Raw genomic sequence first — 12,717 nt, 5'->3', positions numbered from 1 at the left:
CAAAAGTAGAAGAAAAAAGGCTTTTATCTAAGCAATTCATGTAAGGTCATGCAAAATATATTTGAGCTAAAGGATAAGGTACATGTTTGGTGGCATTCGATAGGATGAGGCCTGTTTTTCAAAAATGAAGTCACGGTTACAATGCTGGGGTAGGGACGACGTTTTCAGTTGAATAATCTGGTGGATACTTGAAATACAGAAGGGCAGAAATTCCTACTTTTGAACTGTCACTTGAAATGGGGGCTGGCGACACACACGGCTGTTCTTCTTCCCTGAGAATTTGGAATTGAAATCCCCTACCAAGACAGAGATTCAGCAATGAAGCCAAGCTTATTTTTGACTCATGCAAATAATGTCTTCCAAAATCCCAGGGTAATACTCCTCTAAACAGTAAAGGACCATACAGGTTTTTTTGCCAGCCTAATTAAGAGACCAGAAGAATTGCTGCATTGTTTTGATAATGCTGATTAGTTATCACCTTACCAAATACTTTTAAGATGATGTATTTTTCAGCACTGTGTGGTGGCTAATGCAGACTGTAAAGGCTCATTTCCTTTTTGCCGTGCCAATTCCCTTGTGCCTTTTGATAGTTCCTTATGTAGTCCCTGGTTTGTGCATGACGTACTGATGCATGGTCAATTTATGCATTTGTAGCATGCATCAGAAAACCTGTAGCTGGTCTCTTAGGGTCTGTATTTCTCAGTTTCTTTTTCTTGTTGGACTGAACCTAGCTATGGAGACTGATTTTTATTTTTCTTTGCCTGTTTTATTGTAATTATGTGCATAAGTTGATAACTTCTCTTCAGAGGGCTATATACATTCGGTATTATGGTTGTTTTAATAGCACACAAGGTTTTCTCAGTTCTGACTTCATAGTCATTGTATCTCCTTTCCTCAGTTGTAAGTACAGAATTTAGCCTGTGTTCCATTCTCTATATGTATCAGAGAGACAGGTTGGAAAGAGCACCTATCTGTTGGATTAGTAGGCACTACCTAAATTAGTAGCCACTAAATGGGTGCAGTAGGTATGGACTTTGTGAATTAGTCTGACAATGAGAGGCTGCAGAAGTGTTGGAAATGAACCAAGAAAGACCTTTTCGGTATCTTCGTTCTTGTATAAGAATAATGAACAGCTACTGGAGAGGATGCTTGATCAGAATGAAGCTTTTGGAGTCCTTGGTGTTATCAAATCTCCTAGATCTCTCTGAGCACAGCTCTAGTAAGTGTCCCAGGTGCGAGCTGAACGTGTCCAGATCTTTGAGGCAGAGTTGGGAAGAATGAGGGTTCTGGTGACGACAAAGGTACAAGATCTTAGTGTTGGAGATGTGTGCGAGGAGTAACAGGCCTGTGTATACAGCTGGTACCCTCATGGTTAAACAATACCATAGGGGTCAGAGTTAATGTTTAATTATTGTATGAAGAAGGGAGCACTATTCTTTCAGGTGTCTTTGTACTCTGTGTATCGGCTTCCAGATCCTTCTTATTACGAACTCAATCTTATTCTGAGTATGCTGTCTTTTTTCATATATTTTTAAGTGTTCATAAAGTTGTGGGGCAAATGAAAAGCTGCTTTAAGCCCAAATGTTCAGAGCATGTTTTATTTGGTTTTATAATGCATCCACAAAATGCATGTGGATATGAAACAAAAGTGTGCAGATGTATCTGTGTGCTGGAGACGATGCCCCTGCCTTTGGTTTAAAGCATCATCTCAATTCCTTCCTCACCATCGCTGTTCTCTGCCTCCTCTGCTTGCATATGCCCTGAAGCTCACATCATAGAGAAATCCAAATAGATGTTTAAGTATCCTCACTGGAGCCAAGCAGATGACATAGCGTGTTTGTTCTTGAAAATGGATTCTGATTTTCAGGGCCAGCGTTGAAGATGCCATGCTTTTGGGCACAAGTCTCTATCTGATTCAGCATCGCGCAGAGTTTTACCTGAAAATACTCTTCTCCTATACTAACCCTGAGGTAGCTGATTCGGTTTCAGCAGAAAATGGGTGTGTGGATAGTAATGAGCCACTTGCATTTTTACTCCTGTCTTGCCTAATCCTGTGTAAAAAAAAAAAAAAAAAAAAAAAAAAAAATCACACCTCTTTAAAAAAACAGTTAAAAACTAAACTAAAACTGTTTAAACACACCGAATTAAAAATGGTGGTGATTGGTTTGCAGACTTGTTCTCCCACTGCTGCTTGAAGCCCAGAGTGGTGTCTGCCTGCTACAGTACTGCCTCGAGAAAACCAGCTGTTAACCTGCACTCCATCAAATGCTGAAAGGTTCAGTGCCTTCCCTTAGAGTAATGTCAGTCTTTGTTCTTCTTTTGAAGCCTCTTGAAGTGTTTTGAATTGGCTTCATTTTCACAGACAAAATGCTTGTTGCTACCTGAAACTCTGGGTTTTTCAAACTATTTTATGCTAGGCAGAATGATTAGACATTAAATTTTATCCTAGTTTATTTCCAGTGTGCCGTCTTTCCCTCTCTGTCTGCCTTTCCACCTTCCTTGTCACCTGAATAATTTTTGCTGTGTTGACCCTTTTCTGCTGAATCTGAGAGAGTTAGAGACCTTAGCATTATTAAACTCCTTAAAATATTGTGAAAATTCACAGAAGAATGACCATATCTGTGCCTGGCCTCCCATCCTTCTGCTTCTGCTCTCATGCAAAGGCTGTGGTATAAATCCCACTATTTTAATAGACGCAAGAGGACCTACACTTTGCTTGAGGAAACCAGGTTTCTTGAATTATGCTGCTGCTGCTGCGTTTGCTCACTTCATGGTGTCAAAGGTAAACTGGGTGGTGTTTGCAGGTATTTTATGTGTTTATTATGGGAAGAGTCTACCTGTGAGTAGGTTTCTGAAAACAGAGGTTTAATCTAATTATAGAGGTGGCTTTTGTCCTGCAAATGTTGTGGACTCTGAGGTGCTGCTGATTGGGCAGCAAAGCTCGTGTTAGTGTTACCAGAGGTACCGCACTGAAAACAGGCTAATGTCTAAATATTTTAGCTACTGTTGTCACCAACCAAGAATGAACAATTATTTTATCAGTTCGTGTACCTTAAAGTAGAAAACTTCTTTTTGGAATAACAAAGATTTTTGCTTTCAAAATTTGCCTAATTAAAAATCAAGGTTGCAGATTCTGTGCTGAGTTTCTGCCCTAGGCAAATCTTTCCTTTGAAGCTACAACTGGCCCCTAAAGAAACGACTTTGTTATGGTGCTGCTGGATACCTTCGCAATGCTGTTTCAAACCCAATTTCTTATTCTTTAGAACCCTCTGTTATTTAGATTCATTCAATTTAAAGATTCATCTTGAAAGCAGAGTGCATTAAGTAATAACTATGCCTCTGTAACCAATGACTGTCTTTTATGTCGTTTCTATCCCCTCCCCTGGTCCCCCATCAAGCCACATTGTCTGCATTGGCACCAGCGTGACTGTGATCAGTTCTTTCGCAGATGTCTGTACGTTTGAGCTTGTTGTTCAATACGCTGTTTGTTAGGCTTTATTATACTATCTGAAACCTTACAAAATAAAATACTCTCATCAGGGCCTTGCTAAAATTATTTTGGGAGTTTCGGAAGAGGATTCTAGAAGTAGATAACTTCTTTTCTGACGAACTGGAAGCAATTCTGTTAATCTTGAGTATAGGTTATTTTTTGTGGCTGTCGTGCAGTCGTGAGAAGTCTTAACTCTGATAGTAGTACATTTCAATGAATAGACCTTAGAAATATGCCAAAGAACCTAATCAGTATTATTAATTATTTAGAAAGTATGATTACTACTTGTCTACTTGATGAGTGAAAGTGCCAAAAAGTAGAAGCGTACGGAGTGTATGTAGAGTTCGCATGCATAGTCTGCAGACCCATAGTTGAATTCAAACGGGTTATGGTTAGTTTTAATGGAATTTAATCAGAGGATAAGAGAAATGGGCTCTTTTTATGGCAGTGTGTGTGCTGTGCATGAATAACAGGACATAGTTACCTATGTGTTAGAAACTTAAATATTGGGCATTTTATTTTGAGGTGAGGTTAAAGACTGTTGCAGTTGTGAAATTGAGTTGACTGTAGCAGATGTTTTCTCTCACCTGGTTCTCGGGTGCACACTGCCAAGTGTCTTCAGATCATCTTGTGGATTTGAATGAGTAACTCTGTGTACGTAAGAGATGTGGGGAAAAGGGAGCTGTAATAAACAGCACGACTGAGTGCAGACATTCATTCTTGTTTCATTGTGATGCTTAGAAAGAGAAACTGGCTGAAAACATGTTATAATGAATTCAACTGACTAGCAAGTTTTCCTCATCCAAACATGGCATAATGGAAAATAGCAGTGGCAAAAATGGTTAAAAGTCTGAAACTGAGTAATAACAGTAACTATTAATACAAGTAAAGAAACTTTTAAGAGCCTGTTTTATGTTTTGATAACCCTTTAGCTTCTTAGGTGACTTGCCAAGTCCTATAATATCAAATCAACTACAGAGTCGTCATCAAAACTGGTTTCTTGGCTTACCACCTTCCTTTCCCTGCTGCTGCGGGATTATTCCTAAGCTACAGTCAGGTTTCAAGACTCAAGTAACAAAGCTTGCTCAACTTTAAAATGCAGTCTCTCTCCGAGCTAGAAAGAGTCCTGTCCCTTCTTCCCTGCCCTCAAACACCTGCCACTTGTTTTTCTGAAGTCTTTCCATTTATAGCAGTCTGAACATTTCTGAGTGTTTTGTTGTTATAACCCTTAGTCTCTCTCTAGCTTCTTTCTTGTTTGTCTCGCTAAAATTTCTTTTGACTTTAGTGAATGTTTTGTTTCATCTGACATAGAACAGTCCTAAGATTGGGTAAAGTAACGCAGATTTTGCCCTTCCCTTTATAAAAAAGAAATCAAACTATTGAATATTCCAGTGCAGGCTGTACTATATGTATCTTCTGGCCTCCAGAAAGAAATAATTTATAGAGATATTTTCTTTTAAACCAAAATCATTTAAGTTTGTCTTCGGAACTATTACTAAGTTGCTTAGTACATAGTTGGTGCCAGGCAATTACTGTGTGACGCTGAGTGGCATTTCATATTGTAAACTGTATTCTCTAGTAAATGCTGCCAGATATATTTTCTAGGTTAATATTTCACCATTTGTTATTTATTGGCCAGTTTTTAGTTTGCTCTAAGAAAGCAGACTTTCCTCTCTATTACCAACCAACTAAAAGTGTTTAAAAATTTGAATTTGAATATATGCTGCTTTCTTAGCATTTGCATTATTTAAAGCTGCACCGTTTGTCTTTTAAGTACACTATTATTGCAAGTCATAGAATATATGAGCTGTAAGTTCCTTAGAATAATGGTTTGAAAGGAGGAATAATTGCAAACTGAAGATAATTCATATTGCACAGGTACAAGGATAAGCAATAATCTCATTTTTCATTCATATTAGCCAAATGTAATCTCTTTTTATAACGACAGAGGGAGACGAGCGAGAGTCCGGGTGGTGTAATCTGAAAAGTGACAAGAATAAATCTGTGTTAAGTAGATCTTTTAATCCTGGTACCCTTGACAGCCGGCACAACTGAGGAGAGCGAGTGGAATTGCACGCCTGCTTCTGCCTCATCACCGCAACTGTGCCCTGAGTGCGGCACCCAGCTGTGCGCCAGCCCCTGCTGGGGTTTTCTTGCAGTCCCAAGTACTCAAGCTAGGATCAGGTTACCAGCTTGTCTCGTTCCTGGTTGTCTGTCGCTACCTGTAACGGGATTTTCCAACTGGTGAGGTAAATGCAAGGAGAAAAATCCTAGGTGACCATCTGATACATCTTCGAGTTTGTAGGACTTTTGCTAGAGAATCTATCCTATGATAAGAGTGCCTTTGTTTAGGAGATAAGGACCAGAATTAGTAGGTGGCCCACTGTTGATGTTGCTACATGATGTGTTTTCAGTATAGAACAGCAATTTAATAACAAAATTGAGCTAGTTTTAAAGTAATCCCTTAGCTCTGGTGCGTCTTCAAAACCTCTCTGATATCTGGTACTGCAGTAAGAGATCCTATTACATTTTCTTTGATCAGGCACGAGCTATTTTTCAACCTGTGTTAGTGAACTTAAAATCAGATTTTTGTAAGCAAATGCATTTTGAGGTGTTTATTTTGATCAGTGTTAAAACCTGCTCAAGTAAATAAAAAGCACAGGTATGTTCTGTGCCATGTCTTGAAAGTGTGGTGTCCTGGTTTCAGCTGGGATAGAGTTAATTTTCTTCCTAGTAGCTGGTATAGTGCTGTGTTTTGGATTTAGGATGAGAAAAATGTTGATAACACACTGATGTTTTAGTTTTTGCTAGGTGGTGTTTATACTAAATGAAGGACTTTTCAGCTTCCCATGCTCTGCCAGGTGCACAAGAAGCTGGGAGGGGACACAGCCAGGACACCTGACCCAGACTGGCCAAAGGGCTATTCCATACCGTATGGCATCATGCTCAGTATATAGACTGGGGGGAGTTGGCTGGGGGGCAGTGATTGCTGCGTGGGGATGGGCTGCGCGTTGGTCGGTGGGTGGTGAGCAGTTGCATCACTTGTTTTTCCTGGATTTTGTTCCTCTCTCACTTTTCTGTTGTTTTTCTTTTCACTACAATTTATTATTATTATAATTATTACTATTATTAGTATGTTTTATTTTGTTTTGTTTTATTTTATTTCAGTTATTAAACTGTTCTTAATCTCAACCCACGAGTTTTCTTACTTTTGCCCTTCTGATTCTCTCCCCAATCCCACCGGGCGGGAAGGGTGAGCGAGTGGCTGGGGTTAAAACACAACATGTGGAGACTGGGGGGGGGGGGGGGGGGAAAATCAGTATTAGATGCTGGACCAGGGGGCAAGGGAGGGGAAAAAAAACCAGAAAAGAAAGGGGGACTGGGGAGGCAAATGTCTGCAGTGTGACAGAGAACTGCATTTATGCCAGCCGCAGGAGAGCAGTGCATTTAGAGCAGTCCTTAGTTCTTCCAGTGTTGTCCCCCATGACCTTGTTTGGGTGCTTGGTAGGGTGACTAATGGTTCTCCAGGTTCTTTTTTCCTGGTGACTTGCCTGTTGCCTGCCTCTGGGTTTGTGATTCCCCTTATGCTGACTTCTGCAGTATTCCTTCAGTCTCTTATCTCAGGGCTTTGATGCATATGTTCTGAAGGTGGCCACCGTGACTTTGGGTGGCAGCAGATGGTAAACCTTCAGGCTGCCACCGGCTATACTGGTGTTAAGTTGAAAACTTAACATTTGATGAAGAATCAGTAGTGAATATGAAAGAGCTTTTACTGCAGAAATATCTTTTAATTAAAAAAAATTAGCATACTGAAACATTTGCTAATTTCTGTGCATTTAAAGGATCCTAAAATTAACTGTTTTCTTAAACCTAGACTATGGTTATTTACCAGGCAGGTTTTATTTTATTTTTCTCCAATTAATTGTACCTACTATATTGAATTGAATTTAATTTATTTTCCACTAAGCTGTTGGATACACTGTAAATCAAATCTAAGAAGCTAATTTTTTTAAGTAGCTGCTGTCGGCATCAGAATTAACCCTTGACTTGTGATTTTTATTTTTTTTTTCCTAAGTAGAAAATCCTATTTGGCATCACGGAGGGGTATTGCTATCTGCCACTTTATTGAGATGCTGCCATGTAGCGCTGCCGTGTTCACTTGTTTTTCGGGTTGTGCCTGAGAGCTCAGGTGCTTGTACAAAATAGGGATGTCTGTGCTGCTGAAGACACTTATTTACATTATATATTTATTTGTGGCAATTGCTATTTGCCTGTCAGTGTTCTTGGCCATGTTGAGGTTGTCATCAACGCAGAAAAATAGGGAAAGAACAAGTAAGCAACGGTGCTGTAAAAGCCAGCATGATATGTAGACCTTGACTCTGTTTGTACATTAGTATAACAAATAGGATTTTGCCTTGTCTCCTTTTGTGTCACAGTCTAGTTGCTCAGTGCCCGGGAATGCCCTGCTGTGCATTCTTCTCTCTCCCCTCTGAGATAGGATGCTGAATGTTACAGCCGACAGCTCACTGTTAGGAGGTATTAAATATTACAAGTTACACAGTAGTCATCATCAGCGAAAACAGGTTCCATCAGCTTACGTGAGCTAGGAGCAGCCTAGTCTAATGCGAGCGTCTGTGTGATCTGCGCTGGGGAACAGTTATGCCGTAGGGAATGCTATGTGGAATCCTGTTTTGTTCCATCATGCCATTAGGGTGGAGACTTGTCGCTTCGCATTTTAAAAAGAAAATCTTCGAAAAAGAATTAATGAAGCACTCCCTTTTGCAATGGGAGGGAAGTGTGAAGGAATGCAAACAGGAAAGACTTGTTGGGATAGCACTACTGTCTAGAAATTGGGTGTAAAGCATGAGGTGAAGAGAATAAGCTGGCATTTGGGTCAGTGGCAGGCTTACTGTTATGCACTTCTGCAGCAGCATCCAAGAGCTGCTCACCTTTCTCTGCTCTGGATGTGTGATAAAAAGTCAAGCAAATATACTTGTGACCATCTCTTTCCTGGTCTTATCCCTTCCTGAAATGTCAGTTTTCTGATAGTGATTTATTCATTCATGTAATCCTTTAATTATTTGGGTGAATCTGGTTAAACCACTTTTTGTGTAATATGCATGCAGGCTGCCTCCCCTTGAAGCAGGTTTTGGTTTGGTGGGCCCATGTAAAGTCCGCAGTCTGCCAGGGCCAAATGGAGCATCGCTAGGTGAATTTCTAAAGTTACTTTTATGGCTCTTCCTGGGCTGCTTGGGTCCCTTTTGAGGTAAACAGTCTTGCAGAAAGGTCGGTACTGAATCAGCAAAGAAATAATTTTCCATGAAGTGAAGTGGAGCCATAGATGATCATCACTGGGGGAAGGTATGATGCTTGACGGGAAGGAAAAAGAAAGAAGCTGGTTAGTAAGACTGTTTAGTACATCTAGGTAGTTAACCTCAAAGGCACACAAATATTATTCGTTGTTATTACAGTTATAAAACTGTAGCTACTACTTTCATTTTGATGTTGTAATATAACAACAGATGAAGCTAGCCCTGAAGGGGCCCGTTGTCTGCTTTATTCGTGTTAGTGGTAGTCATTCTATATGTCGTCTTATAGGGTGAAGGCTCAGTAATCTGTTCTGTTACACCATATGCTAATACAGTGCTGATAAGCAAGTGTGAAAAATGAAAGGGAGGAATACATTAATTGTATTTGTGCAATAAGGTATGCTATCAAAGGTAATTATTTCATGACAGTGTTAGTTATAGCAGTTGTTTTATCATGGAATAAAAGATGGCTTTAGGAGCCTTTTATTGGAAAGACAATTGTATCAAATTAGTACCAAATTAGATTTTTGTCTTTATAAAGGTGAGCAAACCCATGAGCAGTTTTTAAATTGGTGTCTTCTACTCTACAAATGAACAAATCCTGTTTGAGGGTTAAAGAAGCTATTATTCTGTCCTTTATGCTGACAGCTTCATTACTGATTGGCCTACTGTTGGTATTAAAAAAATGTTTGGCTCCTTATGATCTTTGTGCATGCAACTATAATATTAATACAGACCACGGAACTGTTCATTAAGAAATGACTTTAAATGAGGTTGATGCTTGTAAATCTGGAGAGATACAGATGTTAAATGCTGCCATTCCTTTTCATATACAGCCGTATGGCTAATAATTTCCAAGTGGCTAAAGCTCTTGTTAGCAGGAGTGCTGGTGTGTTAAGAATGGCCCTATAAATAACTTTAAGAACTGAAGTTGAAGGTGCTTTTTTTTAAAGACTATTGTTAACTAAACATTATTGCCAAACAGATGGAAGGCATTCACTAGCCTGATGTTTTTAGGTCTAATTATATTATCGCCAGTCCTGTACGGCTCAGTTGAAGAGGTGTATCCAGAGGCCAATTTATAATCATTTAGCCAACACCTGTTTGGGAGATATTGACAGTCAAAGGGCACATTTAAAAAAAAAAACCACATATGTTCTTGTATTTATTGCCTCAATGTGAACAGTGTCTAGTTACAAACAAACTTGGGAGAAGAAGAAGGAAAGTGACTGTAAACACATAGTTGTTTCCAAACCATTTTTATCTTCTTTTGGCACCTCTTATAAAGTGGCTTTTATTTTTCTTTTGTTCTTTTGGTTTTCTTTATTGTTTATTTGGGGTTTTTTTGTTGTTTGTTTGTTTTTTAATTTTAATTTTACACCTTTTGGTTAAGCAAGGATAACAAAAAAAGTTGTTATTTATTCAGCTGGTTTCCACTGTTTCTGGAAGCCCCAGGTAAGAGGCCTGAAAAGCTGTTCAGCAAACTCGGTGGCCTGGGGACATTTGCCTTTCCTTACTGTGCCCTTGACATGGAAACTGTGTGTCATTCCTTTGGCAAAAAATCTCAGTAACACCAACTTCTGTTGATTTCCCCCCACCCCCAGAAGATATAGAACAGCTTTTAAAATTGGGTGCAACCCTAGTAAGAGGGGAGGTCTTTGAGATGGAGAGGTGTCTGTCACTTCATTTCTTTTGGTGAAATTTGGTGAGAGATAAATTACGAGAAAAAACTCCAATTCTCCACCTCTTGCTTGAGACACTCAGGCGTGCGATGGGGAGAGACGGAGGGCAGCGTTTTGAATGCAGCCATCCCAAAGAGTAAAGGTTGCTTTGGTGCAGCCGCTGCCTGGGGGAAGCCAGCACAACCCTGCCCTGAGACCTCCCCTCCTGGCCCAGCCGCCTGGGCCTTTTGCATGTCTCCACCTCACCTCGCTGTGGGCACTGCATGGGATGGCTGTTTCCACAGTTCCCTTGGCGTGGGGAAAGTCAGCATGTCAACCTGGTAGACTTCACCCTTTCAGAGATAGCAGGGCATGACTGCATCGCTGCCCCCCACAGCAGGGAGATTAGGGAGACTGGGTGCTGAGACACACTCTTGTTCTTGTTCCTAGAGGAGGGTTGGGCTTGTACTTGTGCTGCTTGTGTGGCTGTCTTGCAGCTGGTGCTGTCAAGTACATCTGTGTTCTTGGAGTTTGAAAATAATTAATTCCTGAGCAGGGTGATTTGAAGATGGGGATACAGAGGGTTCCGGCTCTCTAGAGATGCCTTTTGCCAAATATATATGCACATATATATTTTTGTTTGTTTTGTTTCCAACACACAAATAAATGGAGCTTTCTAAGAAGGTAGTCGTTATTTAGTACTTCTCTCATTGCTGTGCTGTGTTTAAAGTGCTTTCAGTAGAGGTGATGCACTCCTAACAGAGATGCTCTCTGCAGCTGTAAGTGTTCTCCTCTCTGCAGCGAACCCATCCACTCTTTTCTCCCTAAATAAATCCTCTTTTTTTTGTTGTTACCTTAATACTAGTTTACAGCAGCACAAAGGGACTTCATTGCAGCCATTTCTCTTGTGGCTTATGAGTGCTGCAAAACAAAAGTGGCAGTGGAGGAATGAGGCAGTGGTGACTCTACAGTTGATAAAACATTTTTTTGTGGCCTGGGCATGTGTGTGGCCAGCTTTTAGTTTAGTCTTCCTGGAAAGCAGGTATGATGTAGCCACCCTGAAAAAACAAAACAAAACAAAACATCAACAACAACAAAGAAAACCCCCCCAAAACCAAAAAAACCCAAACTACAAAAAACCCCTCTGGTAACCCACTGGTAGGCAACACATTTGATGTCTAGGAAGCCTGATGGGGAAAAGTGTTGCACTGAGAAGGTAGGTACAGTGAGGATTTAAGTGAAGTGACATGGGAAGGTAATGCTATATGAAGGTTACTTTTTGTGCTTCATTGTGTTGCTACCATTGTATTTCTGTAAATTGGGTTCTGCTAGATTATTGCTGTAATTGTAAAGTACTGGTTATTTCTGTTACCAAGTTAGGATTCATTCTTTTAGCTGATTGGGCATCAGGTGACATTCTGGTAGTTCTCTAGAGAGCTATATTCTCAATCATATTTCTTTCCTAAAAAAAGACTGGTTATCAAATGTATGCTGCAGAGCTTTATTTTTTTTTTTTAATCATTACTTATATCACTTTCTTTGTAAGAATATTCAACATTAAAGAACTGTGTTTTGTTAACTTATGTGAATCTTAAATATTTCTCTGAACACTTTTTGCTTAGGTTTTGCTTGTAATGGACACTAGAACACAACAGACTTTTATACTGAAGGTGAGTAAAGTCTTGTATTACTCCTCTAAACAGTTTGGCCTCCTAAATTACACCAACACTCAAAGATCAATTTGCATCTAATGTATAGAGTTATCTCTGCGATATATTGTTATGTTAATACATATATCCCTATTAAGCGTACTGGAATTCTTTTTGTTGGTATTCAGTTGCTTTCCCTTCCTTTCTCTGTAACGTTGCTAGTGCTCAGATGTGCTGGTTTACTCACTTGAGTTGCCACTGGTTATTGAGGCCAACACCTTAGCAAGCATCGGTAAAGAATCACGGTTTCAATGTGCTGCTTAAAACATCTGTAAAGCCCTGGTGGTTCAGGACACGCGCAGGCTGCTGATGAAGGTGAAAATTCTCCTTAGCCCAAGTACATCCACAACACTTTGTGTTTCGTCTTCCTTTAGTTGAAGAATATGATATTGACCAAAGTGGATTCTGGATGAAATGGACGACTGGTCTTATTCAAAATTGCTTTCCTATGTTTTACATCAATAGGCTGTGAAAACTGAGTTTAATGTTACTAACAATTGAATTAACAAACAGTTAATTGGTCAGAATAAAATTTTTCACATTACTCT

At 39.8% G+C, this 12,717-nt stretch overlaps 1 protein-coding gene across 21 annotated transcripts in view; it reads left to right on the top strand.

The window, feature by feature from the left end:
• The window catches only part of RPS6KC1 (ribosomal protein S6 kinase C1), a 99,833-nt gene that overhangs the window by 50,144 nt on the left and 36,972 nt on the right, over window positions 1-12,717 (top strand). For all 21 annotated transcript variants that reach the window (XR_015708139.1, XR_015708141.1, XR_015708140.1 and 18 more), the window contains one exon: window positions 12,083-12,130. Coding sequence is in view for 7 of the 21 variants with exons in the window: in XM_087774350.1 (XP_087630476.1) it covers window positions 12,083-12,130 (48 nt within the window). In the remaining 14 variants the exon portion in view is untranslated. The remainder of the gene's footprint in view (window positions 1-12,082; window positions 12,131-12,717) is intronic.

This window comes from Nipponia nippon, unplaced genomic scaffold (assembly GCF_047370975.1).
Source record: "Nipponia nippon isolate SJK-2023a ecotype South Korea unplaced genomic scaffold, ASM4737097v1 scaffold_4, whole genome shotgun sequence".
NCBI lineage: Eukaryota > Metazoa > Chordata > Aves > Pelecaniformes > Threskiornithidae > Nipponia > Nipponia nippon.
This window is presented reverse-complemented; position numbering and strand designations above follow the sequence as displayed.